The 24,210-nt window shown below is 38.8% G+C and overlaps 1 protein-coding gene across 2 annotated transcripts; it reads right to left on the minus strand.

The window, feature by feature from the left end:
• slc25a42.S (solute carrier family 25 member 42 S homeolog) lies at positions 1–23,690 on the minus strand. 2 transcript variants are annotated; one of them, XM_041576271.1, is made up of 9 exons: positions 23,275–23,690; positions 19,929–20,010; positions 17,655–17,777; positions 17,394–17,505; positions 13,552–13,577; positions 12,182–12,348; positions 11,631–11,747; positions 9,842–9,993; positions 1–670 (listed from the first exon to the last, which is right to left on the minus strand). In XM_041576271.1, exons 3-9 carry the CDS (start codon positions 17,736–17,738, stop codon positions 345–347), a joined length of 984 nt encoding a protein of 327 aa, XP_041432205.1. In that variant the 5' UTR covers positions 17,739–17,777; positions 19,929–20,010; positions 23,275–23,690; the 3' UTR covers positions 1–344.
• Positions 23,691–24,210: the final 520 nt, after the last annotated feature.

Raw genomic sequence — 24,210 nt, forward strand, 5'->3', positions numbered from 1 at the left:
AGAGCTCCCTTTTTTAACTAACCAGTTGAGGACCAAATTAAAATTTTGCTGGAGACCTTGTTGCATTGCAATGTATACTTACTCTACATTCGAGCAGCACTCTGCATTGTGCTTAATAAGGAGCATACCTATAAAAAAAATTATCCTTTCTTTTAGTCATCACTTTGATTACTGGCTTTTCATAGAAGCCATTTTAAAAGTATTAGTAACACCATTTGGTATCTTGATAAAGAGGGCATGTTTTAGCAATCAGGTTAGTGGGTGATGATTTTGTTGCTGTTTAATTGTGATGATGCCCCGCAAGAAGGGAAGAGGTTGAGGGTCTGTCCTTTTTCCTCATTCATCTACCTCTGGATATGAGAGATTTGCTGCAACTTTTTTAGGAGGATTTGTGTTAAATCAAAGGTAGTGAAGCTTATTCCCACTGCCACCGGTCCTTTCACCCAGTTCATGCTAAGCCCTTTGTAGAGACCACGGATAAAACCTTCTTCTGCCACTATCTCCTGCATTGTGCCAATGATTGATCCATACGTGTGTCCTGTCACTCCTGCAGTCTGCATTCGCCTCCTCACCACATCCAATGGGTATGAAGAGGACTGTCCAAAGAGACCTGCACATGCCCCGAATAGCAATCTCTCAAAGGTATATGGTTGTATCCTGCCACTGTGTTCTGCATGAGGACAGAAATTGATTACAGTAGGAATATTGAGCCTAAAACGTCACACATTTGTATAAAAGTGTTGGAAATTGCATTTAAGTGTTTTTTTCAAAAACACTAATTACTTGTCCTTCTAATAAGATTGTCTTAAACTTAGTTACTTATATTTACCCTAGCCTGTATATATATATATATATATATATATATATATATATATATATATATATATATATATATATATATATATATATATATATATATATATATATATATATATATACATATACACACATATATATATATATATATATATCTCATTGGCACCACCAGATTTCTCTGGACTTATGCCTGCGTGTATTCCTGAACTTGTTCTCTATTCCTCTAAAAACAATGTTCTTCTGACACCACTGCCTTTGCCTCTATATTTACTTGAATTATATCTCATAGTGTCTTTGGAAAAACGTGTCACCCCTTGAAGCACAGATATTGTCCTTTAACCCTTTCCCTGCCAGCCGTTTTGTCCTAGATGCGAACATCTACTGCCAAGCAGTTTTTAGATATTTTGCACTCTTTCACTTTAAGGGCCTTTCCTGGGGTGGTCTTTTAGTTAACCCAGGAAAACAATATATTGTTTTTTTCAGGACAACCTGAACTTTCACAATATGCAAGAATTTTGGTGTAATTCTACTTCTCTAAAAAAATATTGGATTCTAAGTGTCAAATAAAATGAAAAAAATCATGTTGCACGAAGAACAATCACATATATCAGAAACTTCATTCATTTTACGTACGAGAACACAGCTGATTTAGAAAGGTCTATGTCTCCTGAACGCGACAATACCAAATATATATAGTTTTATGGAGATTTCTCACTTGTATAGCTCAAAATCTACAAGCAGTACACAACCAAATTTCCAAAGCAACACTCCCCAAACGGCATACTTTTGATTTCAAGGCCAAACATTCCACTAACAGTAGGTTTACCCAAGAAAACTACCCATTACTAGAAAGAACAGATTCTGGTGAATCAAAAATGGGTAGAAATATCTTTGTACTCCAAACCACCAAGTTGCAATTGTTTCCTAAAGTTATAGTGTTTTATAGAAATTGGTGAATTTTTTGAAAAATGACCTCAAAGCTTCCACTCTACAGCAACATATCTCCCACACATCATTAGGTATCAATGTAAAACACCCCAAATATAAAATCCTGGGTCCACTGAACAGTTTGATGCCCAATATGAATAGATGTACCCAAGCACGTGGCATAGGAGGCCCCAAAAGGAAGACCCCCCGTTTGTTCTGTAATTTCAGATACTGCAAAATCAACACATTTACATCGTTTTGGGGGGCAGCAAAGGTAGAAAACAGTACGTTCACCCCAGAAAACCATATATTTTCGGAAAGTACACATTCCCCTGAATCTAAATTGGGTATGCATGTCTTTGTACTCCAAAGTACCAAGCCGCAAATCATTCCTAAATTTGGTGATTTAGGTGACATTTCCAAAAATCACCTCAAAATATCTACTCTGCAGCATCGTATTACCCACATACTTTTAGGTATCAAGACAAATCACCCCAAATATGAAAGCCTAGGGTCCTCTGAACAGTTTGATGCCCAATATGTATAGGTGTACCCAAGCATGTGGCATATAGGGGCCCTAAAAGGAAGACCCCCATATAGTCTGACATTTCAGGTACTGCAAAATCAACACATTTACATTGTTTTGGGGGGGCAAAAGTAGAAAACAGTAAGTTCACCCCAGAAAACCATATATTTTCGGAAAGTACACATTCCCACGAATTCAAATTGGGTATGCATGTCTTTCTACGCCAAAGTACCAAGCCGCAAATCATTCCTAAATTTGGTGATTTTGGTGACATTTCCAAAAATCACCTCAAAATATCTACCCTGCAGCATCGTATTACCCACATACTTTTAGGTATCAAGAGAAATCACCCCAAATATGAAAGCCTAGGGTCCTCTGAACAGTTTGATGCCCAATATGTATAGGTGTACCCAAGCACGTGGCATACAGGGGCCCCAAAAGGAAGACCCCCATATAGTCTGTCATTTCAGGTACTGCAAAATCAACACATTTACATCGATTTGGGGGGGGCAAAAGTAGAAAACAGTAAGTTCACCCCAGAAAACCATATATTTTCGGAAAGTACACATTCCAACGAATCCAAATTGGGTATGCATGTCTTTCTACGCCAAAGTACCAAGCCGCAAATCATTCCTAAATTTGGTGATTTAGGTGACATTTCCAAAAATCACCTCAAAATATCTACCCTGCAGCATCGTATTACACACATACTTTTAGGTATCAAGACAAATCACCCCAAATATGAAAGCCTAGGGTCCTCTGAACAGTTTGATGCCCAATATGTATAGGTGTACCCAAGCATGTGGCATATAGGGGCCCTAAAATGAAGACCCCCATATAGTCTGTCATTTCAGGTACTGCAAAATCAACACATTTACATCGATTTGGGGGGGGCAAAAGTAGAAAACAGTAAGTTCACCCCAGAAAACCATATATTTTCGGAAAGTACACATTCCAACGAATCCAAATTGGGTATGCATGTCTTTCTACGCCAAAGTACCAAGCCGCAAACCATTCCTAAATTTGGTGCTTTAGGTGACATTTCCAAAAATCACCTCAAAATATCTACCCTGCAGCATCGTATTACCCACATACTTTTAGGTATCAAGACAAATCACCCCAAATATGAAAGCCTAGGGTCCTCTGAACAGTTTGATGCCCGATATGTATAGGTGTACCCAAGCACGTGGCATACAGGGGCCCCAAAAGGAAGACCCCCATATAGTCTGTCATTTCAGGTACTGCAAAATCAACACATTTACATCGATTTGGGGGGGGCAAAAGTAGAAAACAGTAAGTTCACCCCAGAAAACCATATCTTTTCGGAAAGTACACATTCCAACGAATCCAAATTGGGTATGCATGTCTTTCTACGCCAAAGTACCAAGCCGCAAATCATTCCTAAATTTGGTGATTTAGGTGACATTTCCAAAAATCACCTCAAAATATCTACCCTGCAGCATCGTATTACACACATACTTTTAGGTATCAAGACAAATCACCCCAAATATGAAAGCCTAGGGTCCTCTGAACAGTTTGATGCCCAATATGTATAGGTGTACCCAAGCATGTGGCATATAGGGGCCCTAAAATGAAGACCCCCATATAGTCTGTCATTTCAGGTACTGCAAAATCAACACATTTACATCGATTTGGGGGGGGCAAAAGTAGAAAACAGTAAGTTCACCCCAGAAAACCATATATTTTCGGAAAGTACACATTCCAACGAATCCAAATTGGGTATGCATGTCTTTCTACGCCAAAGTACCAAGCCGCAAATCATTCCTAAATTTGGTGATTTAGGTGACATTTCCAAAAATCACCTCAAAATATCTACCCTGCAGCATCGTATTACACACATACTTTTAGGTATCAAGACAAATCACCCCAAATATGAAAGCCTAGGGTCCTCTGAACAGTTTGATGCCCAATATGTATAGGTTGTACCCAAGCATGTGGCATATAGGGGCCCTAAAATGAAGACCCCCATATAGTCTGTCATTTCAGGTACTGCAAAATCAACACATTTACATCGATTTGGGGGGGGCAAAAGTAGAAAACAGTAAGTTCACCCCAGAAAACCATATATTTTCGGAAAGTACACATTCCAACGAATCCAAATTGGGTATGCATGTCTTTCTACGCCAAAGTACCAAGCCGCAAATCATTCCTAAATTTGGTGATTTAGGTGACATTTCCAAAAATCACCTCAAAATATCTACTCTGCAGCATCGTATTACCCACATACTTTTAGGTATCAAGAGAAATCATCCCAAATATGAAAGCCTAGGGTCCTCTGAACAGTTTGATGCCCAATATGTATAGGTGTACCCAAGCACGTGGCATATAGGGGCCCTAAAAGGAAGACCCCCCCTTGTATGTTCTGTCATTTCAGGTACTGCAAAATCAACACATTTACATCGTTTTGGGGGGGGCAAAGGTAGCAAAAAGTAAGTTCACCCCAGAAAACCATATATTTTCGGAAAGTACACATTCCCACGAATCTAAATTGGGTATGCATGTCTTTCTACTACAAAGTACCAAGCCGCAAACCATTCCTAAATTTGGTGATTTTGGGGACATTTCCAAAAATGACTTCAAAATTTCGACCCTGCAGCATCGTATTACCCACATACTTTTAGGTATCAAGACAAATCACCCCAAATATGAAAGCCTGGGGTCCTCTGAACAGTTTGATGCCCAATATGTATAGGTGTACCCAAGCACGTGGCGTATAGGGGCCCCAAAACGAAGACCCCCATATGGTCTGTCATTTCAGGTACTGCAAAATCAACACATTTACATTGTTTTGAGGGGGGCAAATGTAGAAAAAAGTAAGTTCACCCCAGAAAACCATATATTTTCGGAAAGTACACATTCCTACGGATCTAAATTGGGTATGCATGTCTTTGTACTCCAAAGTACCAAGCCGCAAACCATTCCTAAATTTGGTGATTTTGGGGACATTTCCAAAAATGACTTCAAAATTTCGACCCTGCAGCATCGTATTACCCACATACTTTTAGGTATCAAGACAAATCACCCCAAATATGAAATCCTGGGGTCCTCTGAACAGTTTGATGCCCAATATGTATAGGTGTACCCAAGCACGTGGCGTATAGGGGCCCCAAAACGAAGACCCCCATATGGTCTGTCATTTCAGGTACTGCAAAATCAACACATTTACATTGTTTTGGGGGGGGCAAAGGTAGAAAAAAGTGCGTTCACCCCATAAAACCATATATTTTTGGAAAGTACACATTCCTGCGAATCCAAATTGGGTATGCATGTCTTTGTACTCCAAAGTACCAAGTCGCAAGCCTTTCCTAAATTTGGCGATAAAAGCAACTGTTTTTACATTTCTGAAAATCGCCTAAAAATATTGCAATTGGCCGCATTTATCTCACCCAATTTCTTACATACAATTGTAAAACACCATAAATATTGATGCCAAGGGTCTACTGAACAGTTTGATGCCCAATATGCATAGATATACCAAGGCAGCTGGCATGTGCGGACCCCAAATAAAAATAGTGAATATGAGTTTTCTCCGCTGCCGATTCGCCTTCTGTGAACATAGACCCTTGACTTCATATTATTTGCCTCAAGACCCTCCTAACAGCAATGACCCCCCAAAACCATACATTTTTGGAAAGTACACATTCTGCCGATTCCAACAAAGATAACGACGTCTTTCTACACGAAACTACCAAACTGCAAAGCTTTTCTAAACATATAGGTTTTTACAACATTTCTGAAAATCGCCTAAAAATGTTGCAGTTTGCCGCATTTATCGGACACAATGTTTTACGTACAAAGAAAAATCTCTCTAAATATGGACGTCAGAGGTCTAATAAATAGTTTGATGCCCAATATGTATAGATTTACCAAAGTATGTGTTGTGTATGGACCCCAAATGAAAAACGTAACTATGAATTTTCACGCTAGCCAACTAAGCTGCAGAAAAGAGAACCCTAACTGTACGTTATGTGCCGTAAGACCCCCAAACTGTAAAAAGACCCCCAGAAACCCATATATTTTTGGAAAGCACATATTTTGGCGGATCAAACTAAGTAAAATCTATCTTTCTATACCAAAGCACCAAACAGCAAAACGATACTAAAGATACATAGGGAACAATAATGCAGGGATAAAATTGCAATAAAACCACAAAAATAGCGTAAATCAATGAAATAACAAAATAATTGTTCTGACAGCGTAATTAGTGGCCGAAATCGATTATCCAATAGTCACGCTGCCAAAATAACACGTTTTTAGGCAAAAAAAACAAAAGATAACAGTATAATGAATTCGTAAAAAAAAAAAAAAACACCTGTTTGTGTATACATATTTGTGCACTAATAAAAGTTATCTGAGTGTGCAAAGCAAATACATGTAAATAAGTGTAAATAAGTGTAAATAACTGTACAAAAGGGACCAAGTGTGCTAAAATTAAAAAAAAAAAATTTAAAAAAATTCCAATCTTTACTAAAATGCATAAATGTACTGTAAGTATGTGTAGGTGCAGGTAAGTGTGTAAAAAAAACGTGCACTTACCGTTTTTGGAGCAGGAGAATCGCTGTCTTCTTTGGAGGAGTCCTGGCAGCGTGTCTGCAGAGTTGCTGCGCAGCAGGAAGTGCGTGGGCGGCTCTGCAGGCAGGAAGAAGGTGAGTTGAGTAGCAGACGCTCCATGCGATGCGTCTGCTACTTTGAAGTCGGATCTGCGACAATCGAGTCGCAGATCCGACTTGACAGCCCCCCAGCCTCGTTGCCTAGGGGGCTGTCTTCTCTCCCCACTCTCTGCGGAGGCGGCAAAAGCCGCCGAAGCAGAGAGAGCGCTCAGCTGCCAAAGAACGTACAATGTACGTTCTTGGCAGCCTGAGCATTTGCCTGCCAGCACGTACGCCGTACGTGCTTGGCAGGCAAAGGGTTAAATTAACTTTTAGTATAATGCAGACCATAATATTCTGAGACAATTTGTAACTGGTCTTCATTTTTAATTTCTTTCTTTCTTTTTTTCCAGATATTTAGCTTTTGCTCAGCAGCTCTGCAGTTTGGTATTTCAGCAATTATCTGGTTGTCAGGGTTTTATTTTCCCTAGCAACCAGGCAATGGTTTGAATGAGAGACTGAAATAAGAAATAGAAGAGAGAACAAAAAGGTAGTGAAGAAAATGTAACTGTAACAATAAAAATGTAGCATCACAGGGCAATAGTTTTTGGCTGCCAAGGTCAGTGAGCACCATCTGAAAGCTGGAATGTAAATAACTCAAATTCTAAAAAATAATGAAGACCAATTACAAAGTTGCTAGGAAATGGCATAGCATACTATAAATTGAAATATACCTTAAAAGTGAATCAGTCTTTTACATGTATAATAAGCACATTTCAAATAAGTGATGCCATACAAATAAGCCAGGGGTGTCCAAACTACGGCCGCAATCCATTTTTAATTGGCCCGCAGCAGGTAATGATGAGCTGCTCCTGGATGAGGAGGCCAAAAACCCGGATCTCCACATCCGCAGCTCAAATTCCTGCTGAGTCTCCCCCGAGCACCGCCGGGATGTGCCGCTCCTCACTGAGCTCATGGAGACGGTGACTGTGAATAGTCAGCAGCACGGGGGTCGGGTCGGGCAGTGGGTCGGGGGAGGCAGTGGGGATCGGGGAGGCAGTGGGGATCGGGCAGGCAGTGGGGAGCGAGGGGCCGGGCCTGCGAGAGATCTGCACTGTCATTTGGGCCTGATGCTGCTGGGGAGCTCCCATTACTCAGCACTTGGGCCCCTCTGTCTTTAGCCCAGACCAAGTCTCCTCCTCCTTGTTCTTCTGTCACTGAGCTCCCAGCATCCCCTGCACTCTGGATGATTATGACACGAGCCATTGGGCTCCAGGCAGGAGGTGCTGGGAGTTGTAGTGTCTGATCTCAGCTGCTGCAGAAACTCTTCTCTGATGGGAATGAAGTATAATATCTGTGCAGCGCTAGGGAATATGTCAGAGCTATAGAAACAAAGGATAATAATACAGTAGAAATGTCATGTGACTCCAAATAGATAGGGCCTAAATCGCTAGTTAGCTACCTCGGAAGGGATATCAGTGTCAGGCTGAATGTCAAGCATTCGGCCCCCGCACATTTTCACCTCATCAAATCTGGCCCTCGTTGCAAAAAGTTTGGACACCCCTGAAATAAGCAGGTAGTTTTCCATTTTCTTCTACGTCTTTCAGGTTTTGGTCGCAATTTTAAAACATTTTAGCGGAGCAGCCTTTGCCATCTTGTCTTTTCTTTTATCTATTTGAATGGTAGTTTTTCATTTTCTTCCACGTCTTTCAGGTTTTGGTTGCCATTTTAAAGCATTTGAGATTATTTTAGTTGAGCAGCCTATCATTTTCTGCATTTCTTTATATGTTTTCCCCTCTCTAATCAACTTTTTAATCAAAGTACGCTGTTCTGAACAATGTCTGAAATGAGCCATTTTTCAGAGAGAAGTGCACTATAAACAGCATGTACAATATTTGCTGCCTTCCTTCCTTAAATAAGGGCCATCATTTTTTCACAGAATTAATGACCTCACTAATTAAACGCCACACTGCTATTATTTGGAACAAGCTGCTATTATTTTAAATACTGATATTATTTGGAACAGGTCTCAATTAATTGATAAATTACACCGAATCAGCAGCATGCATTTCATGACTGTTGGGTCTGTTGGTTTCCTATAACTCTACTACACCTACTAGTAATTCATTTGAAATGTAAAAATATAATATACATATATATATATATATATATATATATATATACCAAATAGAATGCACAACCAGTAGTCCTTAACACAGCCCGGGTGCCAGAAGTGTATAACTATAAGGGGCTCATTCATTAAATTCGAGTGAAGGAATAGAAGAAAAAAAAACTTCTAATTTCTAAGTGTTTTTTTGGCTACTTTGACCATCGAATGGGCTACTTTGACCTTCGAATCGAAGGATTCGAACTAAAAATTGTTCGACTATTCGATAGTCGAAGTACTGTCTCTTTAAGAAAAAACTTCGACCCCCTAGTTCGCCACCTAAAAGCTACCGAGCTCAATGTTAGACTATGGGAAGGTCCCCATAGGCTTGCCTAACTTTTTTTGGTCGAAGGATAATCCTTCGATCGTTGGATTAAAATCCTTCGAATCGTTCGGTTCGAAGGATTTAATCGTACGATGAAACGATTATTCCTTCGATCGTTTGATCGAAGTATTTGCGCAAAATCCTTCAACTTCGATATTCGAAGTTGAAGGATTTTCATTCCCCAGTCGAATATCGAGAGTTAATTAACCCCCGATATTCGACCCTTTTTGAATTTGCCCCTAAGTGTCCCAAATGTTGACAGCACACCACACAATAAACCTTGTTTTTTGTTGGATTTATTGATTCTGTCGAAGTTTTCCTTGGTGTGCTGTCAACATTTATATTTATCTATGTAGTTTGTAGTTCCTAAAATATGAGCTTTAGTGGGAAAAGGGTATAATAATAGCCCCATCACACAGAAACATTGTAAAGAACTGTACTGTATGAATATATTTTAGGGGTTTACTCACCTGCATGTAGCTTTTTAAGTGTTTCGTATGTGAAAAAGCTGATCCCTGCATATGGGATGACACCAAGCACAGTAGGAGTGAATCCTCTGTAAAGTGACTTAAGACCCTCCTCTCTTGACATACGCATAAACACGTGAATGATATTACTATACCTTTTATTAGGGAAAATAGCAGAGAGTTAGTTCCATCAGTTTATGGTCCATCCACTCTGAACAAGAATAACTTCCCAGGCAAAACCACAATATAATTTAGTTACTGTATATGTAAGGAACATTCCTTTGTGAATTTTAAAATGCAATAGATTCAGTAACATTCTAACATGTTGGTTTAACGCTTCCCTCATTTCAGCCACCAGTACATTCCTTGGAAGTGAGATTCTCCAGTATAGAATTTCTTAAACATTTTTTAAAAAAAACATTATAAATGCAATTGTCAAACCTATTCTATTCATAAATATTACCCAGTCCATTTATTTAGTGGGCATTTATTTGTTGACTGAAATACCTAATGTCACTCTGAAATAGAAGACAACATTTACTAATCAATGCAAAGTTTATATATAAATTCTGCAAAAGAAAGGATTCAACAGGTAATAGCTGCAAGTGGCCTGGGCCACATAACTATAATTTTCAAGGCCCACTCATGTCTGACCCACCTGCTATGGTAATGCCAGAGATAGAAGGGGAAACATACCTCATCTAATATAAGTAGCACTGAACTTGATATCTGTCTGGGCAGTATAAATAAAGCAAAAACACCTACTGCATTATGCATTATCTTCCTTTTACACAGATTTAGAACTGTATTAAAAGGAGTAAAGTAAGAGAGGGTTCTTCCCCTTTACACAGCACTGGTAATGCTTCATCTGGAAAATGCTGTGCATTTATGGTGTCCAGTGATCAAAAGGAATGTTATTGAACAGAGGAAGACCAACGAAGAGCAATAAGTGGTATGCAAGGTGTCAGTTATGAAGAAAGACTGGCCAAGCGGAGATTGTTTACACTGGAGAAGAGGCGTTATAGGGGTTGTTCACTTTCCAAACGCTTTTTTCAGTTCAGTTGTTTTCAGATTGTTCACCAGAAATAATGATTTTTTTCAATTACTTTCCATGTTTTATTTTTTAAGGTTTTGCCAAAATTTAAGTTTAAATTTTATTGTTCCTGCCTTTGGTGTTTCAGTCTGGCAGCTCAGTGATCCAGGAGCATTCTGAACTGTTACAATTTACTACATTTAGTTGATACATTTCTCAGCAGTGTCTGTGGAATATAAGCAACTATTGTATCAATTCTAACTGCTGCTATTAATTAAGCTGCGGGATTCTGCTCAGCAGGTCTAAAGATAACAAATGTATCAACTAAATGTATCAATTTAAAATAGTTAAAAAGTTGGCGACCCCCCCAAGCTGCTTTAGAAGGTGAAAAGTGAAACTTAACACTTAAATATTAGAAAAAAAGGTCACAAATAGAAAATAATTTCAAAAAGTCTTTATTTCTGGTGAACTATCTAAAAACAATGTAACTGTAAAAAGTGTTTGAAGGTGAACAACCCTTTAAGTGGGCATAAGATGTCTATGAATATATAAGGGAACATAACACATATTAGAGTGAACTCAGATGGGGGTTTTCAGCATACGCTGGGATCAACAGTAATGTAGGTTACATTTTGACAAAAATAACTCAATGGATATTTTTTCAGCATAAATTACTTTTCCTATTAGATGTGAAATCTTTTAACAGGCATGCTGTAATGATAGACAGATGGAAAGATAAACAGATAAATAGTAACTCACATTTCCTTTTGTGTAACTGCCATGCGTGCACGCACCAGATCCAAGGGATATGTCAATAAAGTAGCTGTTGTACCAGCTAGCGCTCCTGCAAGAAGTCGTGGAATAGGTGTCAAAGCACTGGTGGGAGAAAGATAAGAACAAAAATGCACTATTAAACAGTTACAGATTTGTTGGTGAGATAATGCACACGAACCATATAATATAGATAATAATATATATAATATTCTACCATTTCTCTTCACCAAGTGGCGCAATTTGTTTGGCATTTAGATAATCAGAACTTCATTATGCAGGAGAAAAACTGTGCACTGTGAATCTAATTACCTGCCAAACAAGGTAGAGCTTCAATTTTCATATTTACTTTAGTTCAAAAAATAAACAAAAAAAATATTGTTTGTGATTAAAAGAATAGTATGTAGATGTTTGCATCAACTGCAAATGTTCTAAATTAGCAGAGACACATGATTTCTCAAGAAAGTCATATGACTTCATTGTTCTAGTTCTTGACAAACAGAATACTTTTTTTGGCACAATTTTAGCTGTACACATACCTTCCCTGGAAGCCATAATAACTGCCTAGCAGTTTCTTGTATTGTTCATGAGCACAAAATTGTATGGCTGCATAGGGAATCACACGCACCATTGTCGCAGAGTTACCTCTCCACAAACTTAAGAAACCGTCATTCATATAAGTGCGGTAAATGAGTCTGTAGGCTTCCTGTAAAAGGGAAAGTACAAAGATTGTTCATAACAAGAAAGCACTGATAGATTTTCACAAGATAAAAGAGAAAACAAAAATATATTTTTCTAAACTTGATCCTTTTTTTGCTGACTAAAATGTAATCCCAAAACAATCACCTTAAAGGAAAACTATACCCCCTGTGTAAAACCCTATTTCGTGTAAATAAACTATTTTCATAATAATATACTTTTTTAGTAGTACCGTATGTGCCATTGGGTAATCATAAATAGAAAATTGCCATTTTAAAAAATAAGGACCTAGGATTCACGGTGCACACAAACAAACCATACATGCTAGGTCACATGAACCAATTAAAGGACCAGTAACATCAAAAATATTTTTTAAAAATTTGTTAGTATACATCAAAAAAAAACACCAAGACAAATTAAACTTTAAAATCGCAAAGTCTTTATTAAGAAATAACAAACTCCGCTTGTGATCCAACCACTCGTATCGTCTCCATTCTGATCCGATCATTGGGCTCTAGGGCCCATAATCTGATCAGCTTGATATCTGATCAGCTTGATATGGGCATATCGGGGAGAGATCCGCTCGTTTGTCGAGATACATCACCAAACGAGCGGATCTCCCTGTGTATGCCCACCTTTAGAGCTGTAGTATTTCTGGTCAGGTGATCTCTGAGACAGCACAGAGTCCATCACGAAAAGTTGGTTCAAGGCAAGAGATGTAAAGGGGCAATATTTACTTACTGTAAATATATTTATAACAGTTTGGTAAGATTCTTTAAATATGCCACTTTATTTGATATAAACAAAATTTTGCATTCAGCGGTCCAATGATTTAAAATCATTGGACTGGATTTAGTTGAGCTATACGCTAATCATTTGGTGAATCCAAAACCTACAAAGTACTGAATTCCATACTGGATTAAGCCAAACCTTAATTGCTTTAAGAAAAACTAGATATTATATGACAGTGAAGTGCAAATAAACCCTATGGAGTTATATGCAGCTGTTTTTCTAGGGGGAGATGGCCAGCTGGAAAAAAACATTATGAAGAAAAATATAGAACCAGTCCCAGTATAGTAATTTTGGTGTATTAAATGGCTCAGGGGAGATAAGAAGAACAGCTATAGATTAATCTAACACACAAGCAGAAGATATACAACTTAAATCATTATAAATTGTAATAACTTTTTGTCATTTTACTTTGTCTTACCTTAGCAGAAAATCTGTTTGAAGACACTGAAAAAGATGGATATGCAAAGACTGAGAAGACAATGTGCAGAATATGAACACAAAATACAATTTATCTCAGCAAAAAAAAAAATTGTTATGTGGTCTTCATAAAAATATCACTATCATTATCTGGAAAGTGAAGTAAAATAGGATACTGTGCACATACTGTAAGGTTAAAGGAAAAAAACTACTGTTACATTTCTCTAACTGCTTAAGCACTGCAGTTTGCATTTTTTCAAAGCTTTTAAGCTGTTTTTAAACTAATAATGATTTTTTGTAACAGTGCCACCTGCTGGTCAGTTTTTCAACTGTCCAGTTGGAGAGAACAAGTTAAAAGGCCCCTGTCACCTGAAAAACTGTCCCCCACGGGAGGTGCAGGCTAATCCGCACTTAGTTTGGGGAAAACAATAGTGCCACAGCTTTCCACAGTTCTGAGCATGGGTGTGATGTCACACAGTCCGACATCACTAACCTGATCAATCACTGTTTTTGGTCGTAATGTTTTTTCTACATGGCAAATAATTTAGTAGTAGGTGTAGTAGAGTAATAGAAAAACAACAGACCCAACAGTCCTGACATGCATGCTGCTGATTCTGTGTAACTGAATCATTAATTGAGGCTTGTTCCAAATAATGATAGCTTGTTCCAAATAATAGCAGTGTGGAGTTCAACTAGTGGAGGTTATAGTGCATTTCTAGTGCATTTCACTCTGAATATCTGAGTAAAATGGAACGTTCCAGACATTGTTTTGATGAACAGTGTACTTTTATTAAAAAGTTTATTGTACAGTGAATGTTTGAGTTTGTAAAGAATAATGCACACTGCTATTTTTGGAACAGCCTGATATTCCTTTATAGAAAGTGAAAAAAAATGAAATAACACAAATTTGATACATTTTTCTTCATGTTTTGATTTGGAATAGAATGTGCAGTGTTCCCAATGCATTTGCGTGTATGGAAATAAACGCTATTAAAAGGATTTTGAGCTTTATTCACTTTTTTAAACAAACTGCTGTTAATCTGGATATAACTGTATGTGCATAATGACGAACCAATGACGAGCCTATGATCAAGTGTTTGGGACACGAAACGCGTCAGGCTGTGGACACAATAAACGTTTTCACTTTGAATATTTGCCTGGTGGAAGTCTGCCTTCATTTGAATGCCTGCTCCATATTGGTTCGTCGGTTTGTCCGTCCCCCTGTGCTGAGGGCTCAGGGCAGTGCACCTGGGCCACTTCCTTAGTGTGGTGAGTAACCATTATAATGTCAAGAGACCCTAACACCACAGATGTATTTTTGTATGTGCATAATGAGCATGCATAGAGCTGCTCATTATGTGCATGCACATCTTTAAACATGGCTGCCCCCACCTGGAACTCCCTCCTTGTGTGGCAGCAGCCTGCACCTATAGTGGGGGAAACAATATTCAGGTGATAGATGCCCTTTAACAAAGAGAACTGTTCTGATGTTGCTCCGTTTAGGAAAGAGATCAATAATGTCAGATGACAAGTAGCAAAAGAAAGAACATTTGATAGCATTACCTCTAAGGCCAATGCCAGACAGGGCTGAAAATGCAAGCTGATAATCAACCCCTACACTGGCATTAGCAGCCTGTCCTAACTGCACCCGGAAATATTGTGTCAGCCCGGGTGCAGGCACATGCTGCTGATTTCAGAGCAAGAATGCAAACTCTCATGTATCTTCACTGAAATCAGCTGTGTGTGTCTGCTCCTTTGCCAAAAAAATTGTTCTGGGTGCAGGCAGGAGGTTAATGCCAGTGAAGGGGCTAATTCTTGGCCTACGAATATTTGTAGGCCGATTTCAGCCCTGTCTGACATTAGCCTTTGTTTACAGAAAATCTTGACTAGTCATTTTTGTAACCCCATAACCTCTGATGTCAATCAAGTAAATAATGGCCCAGTGTTAGCATAATGGCCAGTACCTTATGTGTTTAAATCTAATCTATTTAAGACTTTAGTGTTTGATAAAGTCATAGGACATTGTATAGTTAATATATTTATTTTGGCTTAATATCTTTTTAAAGATTTTTCACTATATAGAATATTTGCTACCACATTCTACACAGACATAGGATGATTCACATAATCTTCATTGCAATTTTCCAATGCAAAGTTTAACAGGAATGATTATTTCATGGACTATTTATGCTGCACTACAAGGAAGCCATATTGGTTCTGTAATTATTGTACTCCCACTTGTAAATGTTAACTCAACATTAATTAGCTGCATAAAGGTGGCCATACAAGGGCAGATAAAGCTGCCGATATCTGTCGTTATCTGTCGTTTAGACCAGTGCTGTCCAATTTATGTGGTACCGAGGGCCAAAATTTTACTGGCCTATGTGGTGGAGGGCTGATAATGGAAGTCAGTGTTGGCCACTCCCCCTTCTAAACCACACCCACTGTAAACCACACCCATGTTATCACAAGAACTTTTAAGATCATATCCACATTAACGGTGGTAGCACACCAAATAGCCAGATGGTTGGTGCTCACTGCAGGGAAATACCTCATCACTCATATGTGAAAAATTGAAGTCATGTTAAAACATACCCTTAAATCCATATGCCTCATCCTCCCCTGTGGATAATACAGCAACCCCCCAACACATGATTAAACACCTTAGGGGCCCTCAATAACAATTTCCAAATGCTAACAAAGCTCAAGAACAGGCTTACATCCCACAGGAAGCGTAGGGCAAGCAGAGAATGGCACACACAAGCAGCACCGAGCAAGAAGAGAATGGCACAAACAGGGAGGGAAGGAAGAACAGAGCAGATGACAGGGAAAGCTATCACTCTAATATTTACTACATACAGTGACACAGTGCTGGTGGCCCATTAGCATTTTGAATAAGGTGTGAACAGGTGAACAATGTTTCAGCCTGGGTCTCAGGTGTGAACAGTACAGGGCTTTAGGGATGTGAACAATAGATGTGTCACAAGTGTGAACAATGTAGAGGGGATTACATGTGTGAACAATACAGGGGTTTACAGTCTAAATTTAATGTTTAAACAATGCAGGGGCCAGTTACTCTCTGTAGTGATACCTATTAAATCTTACATATGGTAAGCAGACACAGCATGTGGGGCCACAGAAGGGGGGGGGGTCGCGGGCCTCCAGTTGGACAGCCCTGGTTTAGACCAATTCGACAGCTAATCTGCCCGTGTATGGAGGCTTCCGACGGGTCTTTCCGATCGATATCTGGACATGATATCGATCGGGAAGGTTTGATTTTTCTCCCGACTGACTCGTCGGAGCCCATTGCACTCGTCGTAATCCGATCATTTGGCCATGGGGCCGAACGTTCAGATTATCCCCGATATAGCCCTGCCGTTAGTGGCCTGTCGGGGAAAAGATCTGTATCGCGGTACTGAGCTCTGTAAAAACAACCTTTCATTCACCATTTGTTGTGAATATTTTAATTTACAGATAAGGCATTGTCCATTATGCAGAAAAGATTATCTGTTATTATCTGGTAGTCTCAGAACACTATCCGGGTTTTCCCTTTTTATCTTAAAATATAAGAAACAAAATAGACTTTTAGCATAATGTTTTAATAATCAAAAATCTAACTTATGTTTAACTGTATGCAGCACAGTTTATATATTACCAGACAGGTTTGATAATGCTGGTTGTTTTACTACCTACTTGGTGCTATGTGTTTGTTTTTGTAGTCACAAGATTTATCCTCTGCATAGAAGTGCAAGCAATTTAGAGAATTGAGGTTTGGAAAGTAAACACCCATAAAAGCACTGCAACAATGTTGTGGGCACAGCAAATTATGGATTTAAATCTTACCTTGGAATATGATTTTGGTTCTGTCCAGTGGAGCAACAGCTGTTTTAGCTACAGCTCCAGCTAGAGCCCCAGATGTCAAAGAGTTGAGGACACTTTTGTGATTTTTATGCCCCTTAAATGAAAAACATTTAAATGTGTTACTCAGGCTGCAGACCACAGTGAAATTAACTGGGGATTGACGACTGAACAGATCTAATGTATGTACAGTACTTATATATATTTTATATGTTGTGTCTTTTAAACATTAAGACTTCCACTTACCTCGGACACCAGAGGTGTGGGTAGGATAGCAAGGGCGCCATTCTTGTTCAGACCCACTGGACTCTCCTTAATACCATTCTCCATACCACACTTATTCAGCTAGCTGAGGTAAAAAGTTTACTCCTAATGAAATAGAAAATACTAATTAAAAAGAGAAAAGAAAACAAACTTCCTTTGGTCCTTTCATTACCAGGAACACCAATGTAGCCACACAAATCTTGGCTAAACAGAAGGAACCTGAAATCACAGTCCTATTCCCTTGAAGTTTGGCAGCCATTCTGATTTATTTTTACCAGTGTTAAATATCACAGTTTACACATGGTTACAAAGGTAAAGAACTACAATAAAACAATTAGGGCTAGGTTAAAAGTAAATAGGAGTACAGAATGAAATTTTAAACCAACATTACATTTAGAAACCGGTCTGATAAATACCATGTTCAATGAGCTATAATTAACTCTTTGCTAATTCCAGAGGGGCAAGCTGAACCTCAGTGAGAAATATGTTAAGCGGACTTTAACATCTAAAAATAGCAAGTGAACAAGGACTGTAGCACTTCCTAAGATGTGAACATGTCCCAAAGTTTCAGAAGTCCTCTTTGTAACCTCAACCTTGCAAAAATAAATGCATTGAGTGTATTTAATATTTTCCCGTTCCTTTAACTAATAATTTAACAATAATTCTAATAAGAATAGGCCACAAGAGCTACATAAATACTACATAATTTAAAAGTAAACTTCTGATAAAGCTACATTTAAAAAGGAGTTGTACTACAATGTGCAGGAGGTAGTCATATGGATAGGAAGGGTCCTACTAAAGCCTTTCAAATACAGGTAGCACAATGACACACTTTTAATGATAACTACTGCTGCTTTGGTTTTAAAGGGTTGAACTTGATGGTCTTTTTTCAACCTAACTTACAATTTTACTATCCTGTCCTTACTATGTTACTATCAGTTGTAGAGGCTGATACATTAGATAGCTTTAAGAAGGGATTGGATGGCTTTTTAGCAAGTGAGGGAATACAGGGTTATGGAAGATAGCTCATAGTCCAAGTTGATCCAGGGACTAGTCTGATTGCCATTTTGGAGTCAGGAAGGAATTTTTTCCCCCCTCTGAGGCAAATTGGAGGGGCTTCAGATGGGTTATTTGCCTTCCTCTGGATCAATTAGCAGTTAGGCAGGTTAAAATAGAGTTAAAAGGTTGAACTTGATGGACGTGTGTCTATTTTCAACCTAATTTACTATGTTACTATGTAATTCCTCAAGGGCAGGGCCGCCATCGGGGGGGGGGGCAGGGGGTACAGGTATCACAGGCCCAGGCCTGAAGGGGGGCCCGGCAGTGCTGCACTTTCGAAAGAGCCGGGCCCCCCTTGACAGCGCCGAAGCTGCGCAGCCATTTCCGAAGTCACAATGTCCAATCACCCGAAATGCGGAAGTGCAGAAAAGCCGAAGTCCCTAATCGGCGAAAAAAATCTGAAGACACGAAAACAGCTGAAATTGAAGTCCTAAAGCGACGAAAAGACCCAAAGTCAGGAAAGGATACAAAGTTGCAGTCCTGAAGCCAAGAATTCTACTGAACACCAATTTGTTTTTTTTTTTTACTCCGCTGGCCACCAGTATATTATTTTAATACTCTAAGGTCCCTGCCTTAGAGTTCTATTCTCTGGGGCCCCAATTTTTTGAACTTGTTAGGGGGGCCCTGGCGTCAATGTATTTTTAAAAAAATATTCTTTGGGACCCCAATTTTTTTTAACTTGCAAGGGAGCCCTGGGGCCAATATTTTTTTTTTTTAATTATTCTTTGGGCCCCATTTTTTTTAACTTATAGGGGGGCCCTGGTCACCAATTATTTTTTTCAACTTGTAGGGGGGCCCTGACCACCAATTTTTAAAAAACTTTTAAGGGGGGCCCTGGCACCACAGTTATCAATAGCTTTTTATAACTTTTGTGTGTGTGGGGGGTTACCTTTTTAAGAACTGATGTCTGTGTGGTCTTTTAACTGTTGTTTTATACTGATTTTATACTGTAAGCTCCACTGTGACAAGGATGGCAAGATATGCTGTAGAAGAATAACAACAACAACCCATCTATAAAACAGCTGGGACTAATGGTTCACACATACACATCCATCAGTGTTACTTGGACTTAATGATCAATGCCTTCCACTGTTTAGCTGGCAGACCAGACAGTTCAGTCCCCACATGTTAAAAAGATGTGGCTGAGCAGTTTCATATGCACAATTGCAAGCAACATTTCTTGTCAGATGGCCATACCTCCTGTTTTCTGCGGGACAGACCGATTTGGACAGCTCAGCCCGCAGTCCCGGGTTTCTTACTGAACTGTCTCTTTGATCTCCTGCACTGACACAAGAAAAAGATACAATTAAAATAAGAGTTTTTTTGGCAAAGAGCCCAGAACACTCAGTACCTGCACTTAAGATATATAGATACTGTTATAACACATAAAACATTGCCCTAAAACTCTGAGAAATGTTTACAAACTTTCATAACCTACCAAATTTTGTAAAATGGAAGTGGTAATTGGGGGTATGGCCATTAAATGGGCACGGTCAAACCATTTTAACCATGCTACACTCCACACCCATTCCACCTCTATTTATAGACCCGTCTATAAATTTAGGTGCCATAAAGAGAGAACTTTTTTCTAATTTTGGTTCTGTACATTACCACAATACATTTTAATGTATTGTGAAATGTAGGGATTGTGTTAAAAAAAGGCTTTAGTTCCTCACATTTTTATGAAATATTTTTGTTCAACCCACTGAATTAAAGCTAAAAGTCTGCAGTTTAACTGCATCTCGGTTGTTTCATTTAAAATTCATTGCAAAAGTACAGAACTAAAATTAGAAAAAAAAATTGTCTGTCCAGATATTTATGGACCTAACTGTAGTTACCTATTGGCTTATTTGGTAAAAGAAACTAATTAAAAAAAAACCCAAGTGTAGTTGTGATTGTTAAAAGAATTGACCTACAGAGAACCTCACTGAGTAAAGGTTTCCTTCTGTCTTTTGTGACTGAGACTAAACAAAAAAAGGAAATCAGTGTTTTGGTAGTAATAGTAAATGATAGGGCAAGTAAGAAGAGAATGTCTAAACTGAAAATAAAAAGCATGAGAGCTATTTTTCCTCATTCGCATATTGGTATGGCACTATAAAAATGAATTTCCTTGTCTAACTTCTTAACTCGTAGAAAGCTCTTTGTTGGATAACATAGCGCTAGGTTAAGAATGTTTAACAAACTCCAGTCGGTCAGGTTAACAAGGCATAATGGTTTATAAGATTATATATGTGTTCATAGAGTAAACAAATACAACCATTATTTACAGAACTATGTAACAGCAATTAAAATAAAAACCTAATGTTCTTGTCTATGATGTACACTGTGCAAGAATAAACAGCACCAAAAAAGTCGTTTTTACATAATGAAAGTTTAATTCCAAGCAACGTTTCAGCAATTTCTGCTGGAGGGGCACTAACCCATGAATATTTAGGTTGTAAAATATATTATACATTTTTCCCAAATTAAGAAACTGCAGTTCTAGGCAACTTTTTAACATGTATCAAAAAAATGATAAATGTTGTAAATGTAATTTCTATTGAAAGCAATATCTGTCTGTCAATTGCAGTTCTGGTTTTGACTACAGGTACCATCTGATGCAAGGTTCCAAATGCCACAATACCTTCATGTCCTGTTATTAAACACTGGAGAAGGAGGAGGTGTGCAATGCATTGTGCAATTGGACTGAAGGAGTGTAGGTTACACAACATCACTTCAATGGTACATGTAGTCAAAACTAGCAGTGCAGAGAAAACCAAGGAACAGGCATGTGGTATGCATGCACAGTAGAGTGCAAAGCCAGCCACTTTCGGGGGGTGGTCATAACATTTGACACCCCCTAGAAATTATATCTTTCTAGCACTCCAGCTGCTGCCAAGCCATTAGCACTGTTAATCACCAAAACATTTTTAATATCATTTCTTATCATTCTATTGAATTTTTTACAGCACTATGCAAAATGCTATAAGGATAGTCAAATTACAGTTGTTGTGGTTTCTAGAAGTCCTAGTCATTGCTAAATTTTGGTCGCAGAAGTGCAATAACAAGCACCTACATGCATTTTCATTAACATATTATGTAGTATAGGTTGCACTTTGTTTTGCAGATCATAAGCCTATGACAGTGACTGGAAAGCAGGCTTTCTGGATTTAGAAGTTGTGTACCGTTGCACCTAAGGGACTAAATAGGGAGTGGGAACTCAATTGTTTTGTGGATTGAATTATTTATTAAGTTACATCACCACCTATGATAATCTGTATAGGATAATTTGTATGGGTTAACTATATTATCAATTGTTTATATTTATATTTATTTTTGTATTTATGTGTACTTGTTTATTTATCAGGTTTTTAATATTCAATATGTAATATCTATCTATTTACCTTCCCCTTACATTAACAAGTGTTTCATGTATTATTGATTTTGCCTGCCTGCACATGCTCCTCTGAATTGACATCTAATTTGTTACAATGAATATGTTAGTTATTTATAATTTACAATGGATTGTAACTATATTATTTATATATTAACACTGCGTCTTATCAGGTAGTTTCCTTTTATTGCACATTTTATTTTGTGATGTTACCATTCCTGTTAGACCAATTTAATTGCTCGACATACCCTCTACACACACATCCTTTATATTAAGTTATGTACGGTGAGATCAAGCCAATACACATTTATTGTGACGTTTTAATTGGTGCGTCCATTCTTTTATTGGTGGTGGTTCGAGGGGAGGTGCTTAAGCTTCTGATGAAGTGACGTATTGGTCACGAAACGCGTCAAGCTACATTCTACCTGCCCACTTGTATATACCGATTTAGCATGGATCAATAAAGTTGAACTTTTAATTTACTCTTGGTTCCACCGCTGATATTTATACGACTGCCACCCCCTACGTGAAGTGCATGTGATGTCTGTACAAAGAATTACCTTACAGTTTATGGTTCTAAAAATATGGTTCTAATAAAATAGATGACACAGGTTAATCTGCATTTACAATCAGCAGAATTCTATTGTGTGGAGTTGCCATACTACCAGCCATACATAGCGCTGTTTGTTGTATAATTCCAATGATCCGCCAAGAATGGACGATTCTTACATTGATATCTGCAGTGAGATCAAAGGCCAAGATTTCATTTTGTCTTGCAAAGGAAAACATCAACCATACAACCAAATAAACAGTGACCCTGTGGACATATTATTGTTAGCCAGGAATGCCCTTGGCTTGGCAGTTATCCAAAACAATAATAGGTCACTAAAGTTATATCCCTTTAAGAAAACAAAATACTTGAAGGAAGCTACTCAGGACATGATGTGCCCCTTGGGATAGTAGCACAAACATGCACACTCGCAGACCAATAACATCTCCCCATAGAGAGAGAGAAAACAAGTACTGGGTTGGGGGGGACATATAAATGCGAGTACATAATTCTAAGCAGTTGTCAGGAGTAATCACAGAAACAGAAAGCATAGTTAGTCACTGACACTTCTTCGGATTAATGACAGCAACTAGTTAGAGAGCAGAAGGTGACACACTCACCTCTACTTGCTGGCCCGTTACCCGCTCCACACCGCCTTTACTCCAGGCCACCGTACTGCTGAACACATTCTCTCCCACCAAGTACCCGGCCTAGCGTTGCTTGGCAGCTCGGCATCATGTATTGGCTGGTCAATGCTGAATGAATCTCATCTTATCCAATCAGAAAAGCGAAAACGTGGGCTTCCCTGCTATCTTATTAGCGCTGGCATGTTCTCACTGATTGACATTGACAAGGGCCAGCCAAAGCAAAGAGGCGGTTCACGCTGTCCCATGTGTCTGTGTTACTGTTTTGAGGGGGATGGGATGGAAAGTGGTGTTGGTGACCGGGAAAAAGGTGACAGGTGGGGATGGACAATTAATATAACCTACGCAGTGGCGTAACTGAGGCCCCCGCAATGCCCCCCCTGAGGGGCCCTGGGGTCACCCCCGCATTGCAGGGTCACCGGGTGCCTTCATTACGCCACTAATAAGCAAGTTGAGCCGCTTGCATCATCACAGCAGCGGATACAGAGCCCGAGTAAGCACCACTGGCCCAGCCGTTCATATGAGCAATATTACCGGGACGCCCAATCAGCTGTACAGGTGTAAACAGTAACCAATCACAGAGGGAACCCAGAATGTCAGCGTCAAGGAGAAAAAGGGTGTGTGTGCTCTGCTCCTATCACAGTGAAGACAATAACACGCTCGTCCAATCAATGGGTCAGTCTGATTGTAAGGTGGGGTTTAGAGTAAAGTTAGCCAAACAAATAATGTACCAGACGAGCATGCTAATAAGAAGTAGCATTAAACCGAAGTTATTGTCTGTAGCATGATTAAAGACAGTTGACCATTTTGTTGATTGGGTATAACCCTTTGTACGCTTAAAGCATCAGTCCACCGTCCCCTATTGGCGCATTTTATTGTAATTACGTATACTGCACTCTCTTTTCTCTCTTA

This window comes from Xenopus laevis, chromosome 1S (assembly GCF_017654675.1).
Source record: "Xenopus laevis strain J_2021 chromosome 1S, Xenopus_laevis_v10.1, whole genome shotgun sequence".
Taxonomy (NCBI): Eukaryota; Metazoa; Chordata; class Amphibia; order Anura; family Pipidae; genus Xenopus; species Xenopus laevis.

Coding starts and splice junctions, on each gene's coding strand:
- slc25a42.S (XM_041576271.1), bottom strand. CDS start 17,738: ATGGAGAATGGTATTAAGGAGAGTCCAGTGGGTCTGAACAAGAATGGC. Junction 13,578..17,393: donor AACCAAAATCATATTCCAAG/GTAAGATTTAAA, acceptor CATCTTTTTCAG/TGTCTTCAAACAGATTTTCT. Junction 11,748..12,181: donor TATTATGGCTTCCAGGGAAG/GTATGTGTACAG, acceptor TTCTCCCACCAG/TGCTTTGACACCTATTCCAC.